This window comes from Zerene cesonia, chromosome 29 (assembly GCF_012273895.1).
Source record: "Zerene cesonia ecotype Mississippi chromosome 29, Zerene_cesonia_1.1, whole genome shotgun sequence".
Lineage (NCBI taxonomy): Eukaryota > Metazoa > Arthropoda > Insecta > Lepidoptera > Pieridae > Zerene > Zerene cesonia.
The window spans coordinates 1,682,231-1,698,878 of record NC_052130.1 but is presented as its reverse complement, the minus strand read 5'-3'; the positions used below and the strand labels follow the sequence as shown (position 1 = coordinate 1,698,878).

At 31.4% G+C, this 16,648-nt stretch overlaps 1 protein-coding gene across 1 annotated transcript in view; it reads right to left on the bottom strand.

Annotated features, from left to right (window-relative positions):
- Nucleotides 1-16,648, bottom strand: part of LOC119837992 (mushroom body large-type Kenyon cell-specific protein 1) — a 168,967-nt gene that overhangs the window by 23,877 nt on the left and 128,442 nt on the right. Inside the window, exon 3 of the mRNA XM_038363803.1 lies at nt 13,079-13,431. Within this exon, the coding sequence (XP_038219731.1) occupies nt 13,079-13,431 (353 nt within the window). The remainder of the gene's footprint in view (nt 1-13,078; nt 13,432-16,648) is intronic.

The following is a 16,648-nucleotide window of genomic DNA, read 5'->3' as shown; positions in this document are numbered from 1 at the left end:
GACAGATTCGAAATTCAAATGTAATATTTTTTTATAATTAAGTGTAACAGTATTTATGGCCAGACTAAGTAAATATTTCTACACACTTAGTTACTTTTTGTATGTTATAGTTGGTGAAGGGTCGCCTGATGGTGAGCTACCATCGCCCATGAACATTTGCAGAGACCTAACGTCGCAAATGGATGGTCAGATTGGATGATGAGGGGAATAAGGAAAGATTTGGGACGGGTGAGGAAAACGATACCTTATCCAGCAAATACCTTGCCATTGTATTTTCTTGTGTTTGATTTTACGCGAGTATTATACATTTAGAAATTAAAAACTTTTTAACGGATTTTAAACGGAGTCTCTCCGTGACAACGCTCGCTGTAAAGTGTTCGAAACGTCGGGTTAATAGTATAATGAATAAATTGCGTTTAAAATCCGTTTAAAAGTCTTTAATTTCTAAATACATTGCCATTATGAAAAATGCTTATTACATATGTAAGTACATAATAATTGTATCACGTTACTCTTTCGATATAAATATATTCAAGTCCATGAGAAATAGGACACATAATATCCATCATAAACAATGTATTTATTTAATATTTATCGCACAAATAGCATTCTCACGGATGTCGTCAGAGCATTCTGTTAGAGCCGATTTTCCTGTCGTGATCTTTTCAATTTTCCGCTCACTTCGAAATTAATTGTTGCCCTAATAAGGAAATATGACGTTAATGATAATTATTTTCGATAACAAATGAATTTTTTATTTATTCATTTAACGCTAAAATATCATGAAGGAAATTTCAATACCACTCGAAACAATACGAAAATAATTTTTATTTTCAACGTGACGCTGAGGCGAGATTCGAGAATTAATATCAAGAGACGCATAGACATTGGGAATTTTTATATAATTTCAAAGAATGATTAGATAATTGTTTCATGTAGTATTTATTGTTTTGCCAAAAATAGCATATTTTTTAAACTCACAACTGATATGCTAGTTTACTCTCAAATGGAACTTATTCCAAAAAACGAGCAGCAAGGAGCCCAACCATTCAACTCGCTTAATATTTTAATGCTTCCAGATACTCACATAGCCTTGTCACTAGGCAGTATAACGGAAAAATAAACCTGAATCGCGCAATTAGCTTTGCTACTCCGTACACATCGGGGCAATCAATAAAACAGTTAGATAACTTATGTAAATTACCTCTACCTACATAGACCTGGCCGATTCGACGGCTGCATAATAAATTAGAAAAAAAAGACGCCAATTGTTCTTGACGTTACGAACGCATTAATAAAAATACTATTCTAAATTCAAACGGCCCATTAACCGGTTCTCACGACCGCCATGTTGACTCGTCCTCGGCCGCCATTGGTCGAGGCCGCGAGTTTAGAATTAGAATGTGAACCCCACCATTTGGCGAGCGGTAAATTATGTGTGGCCAGTTTTTTTTACGTTCCAAGTTCAAATAATGGGAGCGCACTAACAGCTGCCGTGTCGTTCAAGCGACAGAGTAAGCTCTAAACAGATGGTGAATTACTTCCTCGCTATTGTAAAATCTATGATTCTATTTAATTTATAATTCTATTGAACCGGTTCTAACCCTTCTATTGGATAGATAAACAAAAAACGTGCGCGCCGACCACATTTTGTTCACATAAATTATATGCATAGGTACTTCGTTTGAAGTATCAACAAGACTCTTTAGGAGTAAATATTCACAATCGGCCGTTGATAAAGGTTTGTGAAATAAAAAGTTAAATACGTAGCTGTCACTTTGACAGGTCGCTTCCCTATTGGCGGGCTGTCAACGATAAAGAATGGAATTAGAAATATGGCGACAAACATTATTAGGTTATCGTAGCCAATTAGACTCGACCGTTATTTTTTTTTATTTCCATGTTTGAGCTGGTTATTTGTGAAGTAAAAATGTATTCATTCCAGTTTGTAATGAACTTAGAGCTAAATAGGAATTAATCTTGTTAGTTTGTTCGTTTATGGCATGTTGTTTATATCTCGATATGCGATAACTTGTTGTAATGCTAAGGCATTGTTAGAATGATTATATTTATGTCTACTTCAGTTTTATTTAGTCGCAGCAAATAAATAAGCAAACAAAAAAAATATTACTGTTATGATTAAGGTCAATTCTACCAATTTAAATAAACGTTATTCAAAAGCTGCCATCTCATATTATGCAAAGGGAAAGATAGGGACAGTGATGTTTATTAAAAAAAAAAATGCACAAGGCACTTAATATTGAAATTATCGAAATAAAATTTAATTGCCAAACGCAATTACCACCCGTTCTTAATATAACGAATATTTTACCATATAAGTGAGTAACTTCGTGAGTTTTTTTTTCTTTTTTAAATAATATGCAAAGGCCAGTCAGATAAATTAATATTATCTGTGGACTTGTTTAATTTGTGAATAGCATACAGGTCTTACCTTGACGATTAGCTAACCAAGTTGGCCTTGAATATTAAGTAACGGATTGTTAAGTGTGACGGCTTGTATGTATGTTTATATCTTCCTATTATTTGTTTTAACTTGCCAAAGCAATGTGTGGGTAAATGTTTTTTTATCGTTTTTTTTGGTTGGTACTCTACGTTAATAATAATAATGATCAAATAAGTTTTACAAAAAAAAATTGATAGGACATTTTCATAATGAGTTCCGATCATTATTTTAATATACTATCGGTATATTAAATTACGATAAAATGTGTGTGATATGTTTTTAAACGCATTGGTTATTAATTAATATTTTAGTTCATACATTAATAGTAATCAAACGCGAAAAATATTTCACACAAAAGGTGAATTACTATTATTATATTTGTCTAATTAATATTTTTGCGTCTGCGTAATATAATAATTTATTTTAATGCAAGATAATCCAGCATATTTTTGTACATAATTTATTAACAAGATAAAATTATTTACTGATTGACTCAAATAATCATAATATTATTTATATATTTTTATTGTCCATATTTTTTGCAAAATTTATACCTAGATATTGTAGATGTTTCAAATAAAATATATGAATGTATTTTTAAAATTAAGCTATTGTATCAATATTTTTGCTATAAAAAATTAAATGAGATTTATTTTTCTTTTCTAAAAATTACTGGCCATGTATTAATTCCAAAATTTTAAATATTATGTCACCACAACTCAAAAACAGTATAAAACTGAATGCAGAAGTAACGGCAAGACCACTTAAACTAGTCACTTAACTTCATGAATACTCTTTTTATTCAGTGCTATTTATAATCTGTTTGATAACACTTTCGAATGCTGGTTTAAATAAAAATGTAAACATCTTCATCATTCATAGGCCATTTATGGAGTTTTGTAATTTTTTTTTATATTTATATAAAATTATGGATCAATGATGATATTTAAGCGCGAAATTTTTAACAATGTTTTTTACTTTTTTTTAATCAAATCTATTTGAAATGTATCGCTTTATTTAATTTCCCGTTTTAAATATCATTTATAATTTGATTTGATGAAGTATTTTTATAGATATTTTTATTCTACCTTGGCTAATTAAATTTTTATATTTAAGAAAAAATAAATATATTGAACGATATTTATATTTCAATTTATTTCAATTTTTTTTAAGTACATATTAATTAAGCAAAAATCACAACTTGTGGAAAATGCTCTAGTCTCTAGCGTGACACAATATAAATTCGACAACCAAAAAACACAAATGTAACTAACCATGAAATCGCCTCATGTTCTGTTCCCTTCCATTTCACACCAAAAAAAAGAAAATAAACAATACACACTTATACTACAAAGCCGTCGGTTTTCATTATAACATTTCCGCCACTTAAACACGAAAGCGCGCCATTTATTTAAAATTTTTCCAACCAGCGTTCTATTTTCGAAAACGTCCGAAACGTCAAAAGCGCGCGCTCATTTTTCTTTTTTTTTACGAGCGGCAATTATTAGTAAAGGCGTTCGTATACTGAGGCTATTTGGTCGCACGTGTATTGCTAAGGGGTGGGACTGACACGTGAATTTTCCGAGGTTTCCACCCCTTGCGGACCGCCCCTATAGGCTTTTCTGTCCGGCCTATGCTGTTTAACCGATCGGATATTAAGTGCATAGGAGTCGCTCGATTTGTTAATTAATTTATTATACTTTTTTCACTCATTAACTCTATGAGCGTTTAAATGACTGAAATAAAAATACAGCGTGGATAGTAACTCCATTTTAATTTATACCAATTAAAGTTTAGTATGATTTTATAAATGCGATATGCTTACTTTTTGTACAATTATAATTTTAATTTGAACTTATAAAACATACAATTAGAACAGTAAATCATCATATCATGCAATGGTGTTATAACACGAAATTTTAGATATTACAAAAATGAGAGAATACTGAATTAATTTCATGCATCGTGTGATTTTGCCGTGTAATTACACAGCTCCCTTACTAAAACGATAAAAATGAAATGGCGATAAAATACAATGTTCACTGATATAATACCAAATGATAAAATAGAAAAAGTGTTTCGAGATTTTATAGACAATTTGTTGGTTCGTAAAATTTCAAATTACAATGTTGCATGTACCTCTCTAAGCATTTTAAATTATATTAAATAGGCCAACCATAATTCGATATGTCCAATTAAATTTACTTCAAAAAACAAACTGCGCAAATTTTGCTTTTGTTAATAACACAATATCGTGTAATACTAATATTAAATATGTAGCATGAATTCGTAAATAACACCACTGTTAAAATTATCGCAAACATACAAAGAGGCACTCGACTTTAAAAAGAACAATTATACAATATCCACTCTATTCCATTCTCTGTCCAACCACTGCCTACTTTTATACCGTACGCCTACGCTTACTATTTCACAACTAACGCTAGCAAAAGTCAACTCTATACCTAAAACTACACGGTTCAAAATAAAACGAAACAAAAAGCGAACGCACCCCATCTCTTTCCCGCGTATTAATCAAAATACAACTCTCTACTTTGACGTGGAATCGCAGCAAATGGATAAGGCATTGTTTTGAAAATTGAAACTATGGTTAGCGACCGACCAGCGTAGCGTGGCCTGCAACAGCCCCCTCGATACGAGCGATCGCGCCCGACCCGGTGATTTGTATGAAATCGCGGGGGTCAAGCACGCTGGTTGTTCTTCTTCTTGGTTTAGACAAGGTACCTACATAATTGCAATTGTAAGGGTTTTACAATAAACTGTAATTATGGCCAGACAATGATTAGAAATGTTGATACGGATGCTCTGCCGTTATTAATTATACGAGTAATGCTTCAATATTTTATAATGAACGGTCCTTATTTAGTAAGTGCAATTATAAAATGACGAAGCTCTCCATAGTTGTGGCTAGTACACATTGATCCCCCGGGGGCTTTATTGAAGATTCGAGAGCAAATATGTGTTTAAGCTTATCAAACGATTTTACAGCAGCTTTTTCTACAGAACATTGCATTTTTTATGAAATATTTATTTTAGTTTTCATAAGAACTTTATAACTACGCGAAGTCCATAATGTATTGGTTACTTAGTATTGGAGATAAGCAAAATCATTGACTTTCATATTATTAATACCATATCATATCGAGTTTTAGGAACAAGTATAAGGTAGGTAACATTTTTCAACTAAATTTAGCATCTCAATTTATTATAATTATTTATTATTAATTTGCCTATTATTGGTTAATATTATAGGTATATCACAATTTGTGAATACAATTCGGAACAATGACAAACAGTTGCATCACATTTTAGCTAGCATTTACCTAGTACAATACACGCAAACAGAAAATATGCCAGCAATATTCCATTAAAGGGGCGAATACACTGTACTATAAAATACTTCGCATATCTCAATCATGAGAACGCTCTGATGTCATTTTTTTGCTGATTAATCATCAACAGCGTACATTCATCACAATAACACGACAAATGAAAGAACAAAACTTCCGTAATGTTTTTTTAAAAAATGCTCAGTGTGCAGGCAACTTTATTCCAACTGTCAATTTTTAAAAAACGAATGGCTAATGAAAAAAGGTTTTAATGCACAAAAATCAAGATATTATACCCACAGTCGTTGATAGATTTCTATGATTTACATTTGCGTTTTTAATTAATTCCATGCATGTTTTTAAAATACAAATTATTAACTACCTTTAAATATTGGGGAAAAAATATTATTTGAAACGTTATTTCTTTTGATTGTTTAAAAAATTTAACTTTTTACTGTGTTTATTAAAATGTTTCCCTGTTTTAAATACAATTTAGTTTTTTTTTGGTGAATTAGCTATGTATAAAAAACAAAATCTTAAACATCGCTAGCAAGTAGGTATAATATTATATTACCTAATCACATAAACACAAGCTTTAATATAATTATAGCGATAAAATTAATTGTCACACGTATAAAATATAATTTATATTAATTAATGAAGTTACCATGACTACAAGTCTATTTTTATAAATGACGCAATTGAACTGAAGAATTAAAAAAATAACTCATTAATTAGTAATTTAATTAAATAATACACTAATTTTATAATTATAACATTATTTATAATTAATATTTTCAAGTAAAACCGAAAAGATATATATAATGTAAGATCTATAAAAATATTATCAAGAAAATTATAGAAAAATATAAAAAAATCGAAATAGAGTTTATCAATCATTTTCATTATTTAATTTTTACCAATGTCATCTGATGATGACATAGTGGGATCACTAACGTTATAAATATGAAAGTTTGTTTGTTTTGATGTTTGTCCGTCAATCACGCTGAAACTACGTAACGAATTTTGATGATATTTGATTTACAGACAGGGTATGAGCTGACTTAGGTGATAGGATACTTTTCATCGCGATTTAAACTCACTTTGGATAAAACAGGAATCGTGATATCCGGGCGGAGCCGGGACGAGCGTCTATTAAGAGTATAAACGTCACATTTTGTATAACAGAATTTATATTCTGTTAAGACTTATGTCTTTGATTTTTACGACCTAAAATAATAATATTGTGTGTTTTTCTTGCTAGCAAATGAATCTACATACAGTTCAGTTGTTCGTTTATTGATAAAATAATCCTAATTGATAGGTACTTATTATCTAAAATATATAATTACTAGCTGCACCCGGCAAACGCTGTTCTGCCTTACTCTTATCGTTTAGTGGTATGAAAAATAGATTTTAGCCGATTCTCAGACCTACCCAATATGCTTACCAAATTTCAGAGGAATCGGTCAAGCCGTTTCGGAGGAGTATAGAGACTAACATTGTGACACGTGAATTTTATATATACCTAAGATAAAAGTCTACAGAGTTTCTTGCCGGCTCTCCTCTAAAAACTGCTATCCGAACCGGTGGTAAATGCTAAAACTATATTATGAAGACTCAAAAGTGCTTCTTCAAGTCTAATTGAATAAATAAATGTTTGAGTCTGAGTTATAATGCAAAAGTGTGTTTGTTTGTCTTGGTTCGCAACGGTTTAATGGTATGATTTTTGTGTCTGCAGATAGGTAGCAAGCAAGAGAGCGGTATAGACTACCGGTTACCCTGAAACATTTAATTTTTATAAAGATACTCAGCATATTTAGGTACAACACTATTTGTTGAAGAAAATTGTCTATTGATTGCATTTTTATTAGACACCGTTTTATATTTACATTTTACAGACAAGTAGGTATTATGAGATATGTTTAATAATTGAGTTTTGTAAAGGGAAATACACTTATAATCTGAAAGAGAAAATTTTCACATTGTCCTTCCCTCCTCGTTTTATTTCTCTGAATATATCACTAATTAAATATGATTTATTTATATTATGGCAATTAAATAATCACTACATAGTATATCCTTGTTGTCCTCCATTTTATTAAATTATATATTTATATTTATTACTAGCCGAGGATCCATTCGGAATAAAAATATATAAATTTAAAACCTATCACACATATGGAGAATGCAACTCTCTTTTTAAATTTATACATTTAAATCATTAAGAATAAAACTTTTTAATTTACTATATTGAAAGTCACCTGTGATTACTTTAATCATCGGTTCTTTTATTATACTTATATCTAACGCACCTAATAATGAATACTTTTTAGATAATCCGCTTTTAAATAATTCCAAATTTTATATATCTATGCGCTAGTAACAATGTAGACAAATCTTATTTCAGCAAAAGCCATAACTCTTTTCGCCTTAAACAATAAATAGTATAGCACAGAATATTTTTAATTTACCTACATTAATGATATATCCTTCCTAACTTATAATTAAATATAATCAAACATACAATCGATTTAAAACGTTTTAACACAAAAAACCTACCCCATTACAAACTTAAAAATATCGCGTGGTTTTCATGACGTAATTATGTGTAAAACACGCCGACACAATAAAATATGATCCAAAAGTCGAGATATCGTCTTATTTATAATGTCCTACACTTCACACTTGGCATTTTTTATATTTATTTCGACAACCATCTAGTTGGCGTGCATACGCGCGTAATTGTAAATAATAGGCGAATAAATTTGCGCTTTTTATTTCGCCATATTTAGTTTTATTTACTGGCCTAGCAGTGCAATTATACGGTAGGAGTAAGGAGTGTTTTTTGCGATTCCGAAATGTCTTTATATTTACATATATTTGGATTTTAATTATAATATATTATGTATATTATGTATAAAAAATTCTAGAAAATATTGGCTGTTTGACAGAGTAAATTGTTTTTAAGGCTGTCGTTTGGTTTACATGGTGTTAGCGGATAATATATAGTTTTTTTAATAGCTGTGTACTTGGACATGAAACAGTCATCATCATCAGCACATTTTTGTACCTATTGCAGAACACATTACCCTTCTATAATGATTCATTCGATTGGCGTGATTCTTTGACAAATTGTTGTCATATGAACCCATTTTACCATTTGAAATCCTCCCCCCATGGAAGCCGGTAGCCGTTTCGTAGAAAATAATTATATCTGTTTATATTTAATTGAAAGTATAAACTAGAACTTTCATAACGCTAGAAATTAAACCTTAATTTGAATGGCGTATAAATCGTTCGCAATTGTTCGACGCACGTTGGGCTAATTGTGGTTTTTATTGAAAATAATTCGCACTCCATTGTATTATGGGAACCACTAGCAATACACTTGATAGATAAATGCAGTAATTAATCCAGTTTTTGCTTACATACCGGTTTTTTTAACTGGCTTAGGATAGCGAGAGTTTCGGTTGTTTTCATCGAAATTGGAAAAGCATTACTTTTAGTTTTTATATTGCTTAATTTGTTCTGTCTGTAAGATGCATAACCGCAAAACATTACATGAATGTAGTGATTAGAAAGATAATATTATCTAGATCTGCAATCGCTCAAGTCTGTTAAATATTACAGTTTCTTAACAGTTATATGAGATATTTAATTAAAATTGTAAATATCAAAATGTAAATTATATTCGTATGTTTGTCTATCACACTCACAATATTTACTTTTTTGTCTAAAAAGAATTACTACATAACCCCCACCGATGGAATATTTCTCTTACTCTTTAGGTACCTATTGTGTTTCTAAAGAAATTACTACGTAGATTAATTAAAATACATGAGTATCCGATTCTTAAGTAGGTAAGTACCTATTTATAGTATAAACACATATTATGGAACGCAATTAAAATGAGCTACATCCCTCACTGAAAGCCTATTTAACACTACCTCATTGACGTCTATTGTCAAACACTTAAACTTAGATTTAAACTAAACAATATGTTTCATCGGCCTAAAATGTAAATTTTTTTTTTTTAATTTTTTTTTTTATTTCTATTAATTATTATTATTATTTTATTTTACGTTACTTTTAATCAAAAATTGTAAAATGAAATTACAAATATTATGTATTTGAAATTAAGGGAAGTCACTGTCTTCTGAGATACAGGTAATAACCTAGTTCAGAAGGCAGAGCATCATTGTGAATGTAGTATTTGTACTTGCTAATAAATAAATAAATAAATAAAAACATTGTCACTTTAACTGACAGATAAGTATATCCAGAAGTTTTATACTATAGCCTTTCTAGAAATAAAAAATAAAGTGTTATATCATATCCCAAACGATGTTAGCACACATAATAAATACATGACCTTTTCTAATAGTTATTGTTCAAGACAATAATGTTTGATGATGGAATCATTTAAAATGATTTAACGCGATCAAAGGCCAAGGTTGTTTTGATTCATCTGTTATTATCTATGGATAATCAATTATTTTCGCGGTAAAGTGAGTAATGATTTACCTACTTGGATATTTGTGGGAAAATCTTGGTAATACTGGAATACCTATACTGTGAGAAGATCTCTGGTTATATGGTTAATTAATGTACTAAAAGCTTTGAGTACTTATAGGAGATCCTTGTAGTCTAAAATATGGGCTGATGGTGATGTCAAAACTTATGGTATCTACTATGAGAAAATGAATGAGGATAATATTGTAGCTAAAAAGAAGCAAAAAAAACTCTTGCATAAGATATTTGTCCCTTTTATATATTTCATACTTCCTCTTCTAAAAAAAACAAAAGTAAATGGATTGCCATGCAGATCTGCTATAGATAATAATGTTTTAAATAAAATCCTCTATGAATTGCAATTCTTCATAAACTAAGCTTACTACACACTATCAAAATCACCATTCTACTAATATTATAAATGCGAAAGTTTGTAACGATGTGCGTGTGTTTGCTGTTCTTTCACGCAAAAACTACTAAACCGATTGCAATGAAATGTGGTACGTAGATAGCTGGACGACTGGAATAACACATAGGCAATTTTTTATCCCGATATTCCTACGGGATACGGACATACGCGGGTGAAACCGCGGGGCCCAGCTAGTAATTAATAAAAGGAAGCCATCAAAACATTTCAAAATGGCCGCCATGGCACAACGTACTCTATAGTCTATACAGATAACGAAACATTTTTGTTTCTGCCCATTTCAGGTGCGTTGTGTAGAAGCTAATTTTTTTTTTTTATTCTCCCGCGCTTTTGTTTCGAACATATCTCTCTCAATTCCGTACCTACATGTTAACTACGCATGCCCCCGGCATTCCTCGTTAAAAACTTTATCCAATGAAAAACATTTGAACAATAGCATGTTTAGAAGGAAAATAGAAAAAAAGAAAATTAATACTTGTTGCTTATTATTCTAAAACTAAAACAATGAACGAATTGTATGCGGACTTTTGTTGAATAATTTCATAAAGTTACACATTAGAAATGCGAGGGAATTTATGTTTTATGAGGGAGCATTCTTGTACCTACACTATATCAGGATGAAAGTACATTTTTATCTTGTTTTAAGGTGGTTCTTATCGCATAAAATCATTTTTAAAAGTTTAACATATCTAAGTAATTTAAAACAACACATTAAACAACTAAGCGAAATCTAATTATTCACATACGTATATATTTGGGTATTTAATAAAAGTCTTAATAAAATGGAATCAAATACTGATCGACAGTCAGTTTCCCTGCAGTCATTCTATATTTTATATTGTACTAGCTTTTGCCCGTGGCTTCGCGTTCGTTAACTTCGGTGAAGTTTAATAGATCTCATTATACTACATATAAAACTTTCTTGAATCACTCTATTAAAAAAAATCCCATCAAAATTCGTTGCGTGATTTAAAAAAAGCGACTTTGTTTTATACTTTGTCGTGATTGAGCATATAGAATTCATTAAGTATTATCATAGCGAACCTCATCCAAATGATATCATTTAAAACACGTGTAACATACCTCTTCTATCGACATGATCATATAAACATCCTACTAATATTATAAATGCGAAAGTTTGTATGGATGTGTGTGTGTTTGTTGCTCTTTCACGCAAAAGCTACTGGATCGATAGCAATGAAATTTGGTACGTAGACAGCTGGACAATTGGAATAACATATAGGCAACTTTTTATCCCGATATTTCTATGGGATACGGACTTAAGCGGGTGAAACCGCGGGGCGCAGCTAGTAATTTATAAATCGAAATGTAACTTATGTGTATTTGAAAGTATGTTCCCGCTCATTAAAATACGCTGGCATCAATACCGGAATGAAGTCCAATTGGTAATTTCAGATACATATTCAGGTCAACACCAAATGTCGATACCTATCACACTAATATTATAAATGTGAAAGTTTATTTGTGTGGATGTTTCTCAGTCAATCACGCCGAAGCTATTGAACGGATTTTGATGAAATTTGGTAAGCAAATAGGGTATGACCCTAAACTAGCAAATTTCACCCATATCCTATCACCCAAGTCAGCATATATGGGTATATATTATATGCTGACTTGGATGATAGGATACTTTTTATCCCGATTATGCTCCCTTGGGATAAAGCAGGAATCTTTATATCCGGGCGGAGCCGGTACGAGCGCATAGTAAAGTCAAAAATAATTTCCAATACTTGGGACTTATGACTGATGAAATTTTCAAAGCTATCTGAGCTGTGTGTTAGATGATAAGTTTTTAACTAAATAGTTATGTCAATTGTCATTTCTATTCACTTATTAGAAGTATTATATCATAATAAATTATACTAAAAACGATTTATGTAAAGTTTTGGTTATTCATTTTTATAATACAGAGCCGATGTTGTATTAATTTTTTGCTATAGCTAATTTGTTACGTATTCAAAGTTTTTATACTCGCCGGAAATACATACACGTGTAACCTACCGCTTTGAAAATTGTGTTTTTCTTTTATAGAAATGTCTTGCACGAGCAAAAAGTATCTACGAATAAAATCATCAATCGACTTTAAAAAACAAATCCCTGCCAAATTATTGCTATTTGACAAGCTACCATTAGCTACCATAAGCTACCATTAGCCTCCATAAGCTACCATTAGCTACCATTACCTACAAAGATAATTCCAGCATTTCCTATCCATTTCCCCTGTATATTTGTTACAAAGGACAAACACCCACAGGCCCGCCAAACCGTTGAAAAGCGCGCCAAAATCGAGGCGTTACTCACCGTCGCGCCGCCCGCCCTCGGCTCCGCGCCCTCACCCCGCTCCCCGTCCACGCAGAAGTAGCACTTCTCTGCGGGCTTCCAGTCAGCCGGTTCTGAAGGTTCCACCTTTGGAGCAGCGGCCGGCCGCTTGATCAAACTCTCCAGGATGGAGTCCTTCCTCCCGACCTCCTCCGACTCTTCCGTCTCGTTGATCTGCTGTATAGTTTTTATCTTGAGCGCGGGAGGGTGGTCTGTGGCAGGCATGGATTCGTCGTCGCTTGACTGTTCGCCCTCTATTCGTTTTGGTATCAACGCATCTTGATACAATTTCCATTTTCTTCGACCCATCAACTCCTCCGCCACCCGTTCTAGACCTGAAATTCAATAAAGGAATCATTAAATATTGTGTCTTCCACATTTTCACTTTGAAATTAAAAGTTACTAAAAAGTTGTTAGTTGTTGACCGTTAAGTTCTCAAATATACATGAACATTTCCATGGCAATCTCATAGCAACAAACCATTAAAATAAACTTTTCAATAAGAAAAATACTGTGAAATAGAAAACATTGTAAATTAACAAGTTTTAAGATTTCTTAATTAGTAAATTTACGAGTGAAAAACAAAAATCTGCCAATAAATAATTAACAGACCATTAATTAAAACTTTCTATCTATAAACATCAACAAGCTGGCCGTATATACAATTGTTTTCATCGATTATTCATTATCTGTATTTATTGGCGGCAATTGTCAAAATGACAGATCTGGTTGAACGTAGAAGATACGCGTGTGTGTGTGCGATAGTGGGGCGAATGTCAAGGCTTATATTACGATAATTCTTATAGAGATATCGATGTCGGAGCAATGATTGATCACTTATACGACAGTTTGTAAAATACATCACTTAAAATCGATAGTCGAACTCTCAATACATCATATCCGTACCATTTGACAACTGTGTGCAATTTATAATTCGCTTTAGATTGTCTTATAAATAAAAATATGATTGAGTTGTAGGTACTACTATTAAAGAAATAAATAACAGTAAATGTCGTCACTTAGAGCTTAAACACATACGTAATAAATAATATACAGATTATCCTAACATTATAGCAAAATGAAAAAAATTACGATTCTGATAAGATAACGATTGTTTCCCTAAGTCTGCATAATATATACGTCCGCCCTATTAGAAATAATAGTAACAAATTTAAATAAATTTGCTAATAAAATTCGATATTAGGTAGGCTAGTAAATGTCAGTCATTGTATACTTAATATAATATTTAGCGACGCCCTGTATAATACTGAACATTTATGACCATGGGCTTTAGTACCTCAGGAAGCAATTTCTGTTTAGCTTTCATAAAGCTATTCGAAATAATTATTTTTATCGCAGTGATAGATCTTGGACTCATTTGTTTGTATAAAATAATCACGTATTATATTATTCGATCATAGCAAGAAAATTAATACATAAAATTAATTTTTTGGTTTTATAGCATTGAAATGCTTTAATAATAAAATAAATCATAAACTTCTAAAGAACAGAAAAGCTTTAATTGCGTCTTTTTGCCAAACCGTAGCATCACCTAGCCTCTCGCCTACCCATGATCCCACCTCAGCAATCGAATTTCTTCTACACTTCCGATTTCATATGCCTATATTAAATTTATTAAAGATTAAAATGTAATCATCATAGCAGTAATAATTATAAGTTGACCTTCGTCCAGCACATGCATATAACAGTGATAAGGCATCCTTCAAAAGTCATTAATACTCTTTTTAATATCAGCTTCACCAAATTTCCATATTTTTACGCACTACACAGCAATTCTAACAGCTATCAAAAAATACTGCTACGTATAACTGTCCATAAAGTTAAATTTATAGTTAATAATCGCATAGAAACACGTAGCAGGTGATATGGTGATTATAGATTAATTACACTAGCATTCTGGCTTATTTCCGCTAAATGTCACCAGAGCCATCTAGCGGTGCAAAAAACTAACGCATCTGCTTTGAACCGGCGGGTTGGTTGCTTGTACCTATGTTATGGCGCGGTGGATTCGAGGAAGTAGTTTTATTATGAGTATATTTTAAGTTTAAAAATAGAATAGACTTAATTCGGAGCATGTTTTTATTAGACTGCAATGATTAGATAGACATATAAAGCAACTATTTTTTTAAACGTTTATGTAATTAGAGCTACCCTATGAATCTTTTAAATATGATTGAAAAAGCTACTGTTTAGACTGTATTTTTATTTATATATGCATATAAAGATTTTTTATAATTATTATATAATTTTCGTTTAATTTTCATTTTATAAATTTAACAAAATGGAAGCTAATGTTAATACGATTATTTTCAATTACCCCGTAAAGCATGAAGGTAAAGTAGGTCTCTATTAATTAGTCTTTTAGCTCGAATTAGCATCTAAACCCTAAACATGACGTTGTGTGTAAGTAAGTATGCATTAAGTAAAGACTTTAAGCCCATAAAGGTTTTATCTTCCTAAGGGAATAAATTTGAAATATCATATAATATAATGCATTATCAATGCCAATATTAAATCTTAGATTACTGACTAAGACTGGTCTTGAATCTAAAATATGTACTCATTAATAAAGCGTTTATTAAAATGAATATCTTATTAAATTCCAAAGTTAGTATCAATTTAATGTAGTTACTGCACTATCGAAACATGGTAGATAAGCTATAAGTTTTTTTTATTTTTTATATCATGATAGCAGGCAACTGAGCTGGTGGTTCGCCTGATGGTAAGCGATCACCACCGCCCATTAACATTCGCAAAGGTAGGGCCTCTGCGAATGCGTTGCCCGCTTTTTTGGGGTAAGGAAAAAGGAATGGATTAACGACTGGAAAGAAGGAACGGACTGGGACGGGTGAGGAAAAGGAAACGGGCCTCCAAAGTTTATTTTTATAAATACAAGAGAAATATATTTCTTCTTCGTTAGTTCTTTCTGGAACAGATCAAATATGGTATCTCTAATCTCTATTAAAAGAAGTACACAATCATGATATAATGATAGAATCAACTAAAAATGACTCACTTCTTATACAGCGAACGGAATTATGTAATCCTGGCGATCCTGATCAAGATAATAAGATAAACTCAAGAAATTATTGTACAGTCCTTTGAAATAATTTTACGTTCTTGTTCGTTTACAGTGGGTCAAAATCGAGTCTAAAGGAGTGTTAAAATGGATCGCTATTCCTTGGCCACAGCATCACTCGTGAACTGCTGGTCCGGTTTCGCAATTTCTTTACCTTGCGTTTCTTTTTGTATATAGTCTTTCTACTTACAAATCCTGTCAAAGATAAATTTAATAAATTTTGGCCAAAACTAAGAAAACTTAACAGCTATTTAAAGCTGCACGGCGTTTGACAGTTCGTAAAACAAATAAACCATTTACTATATTACATGTAAATGAACAGGAAGAACAGAGTTAGAAGACGAAGAAGTAAAAAATATAGTAACCTATAAAAATTCTACACATTTTGAAGAGGAAATAAAGAAAAATGAAGAGTTCTATTGTGTGTAAATTTGAAAAATTGTTTGTAATAA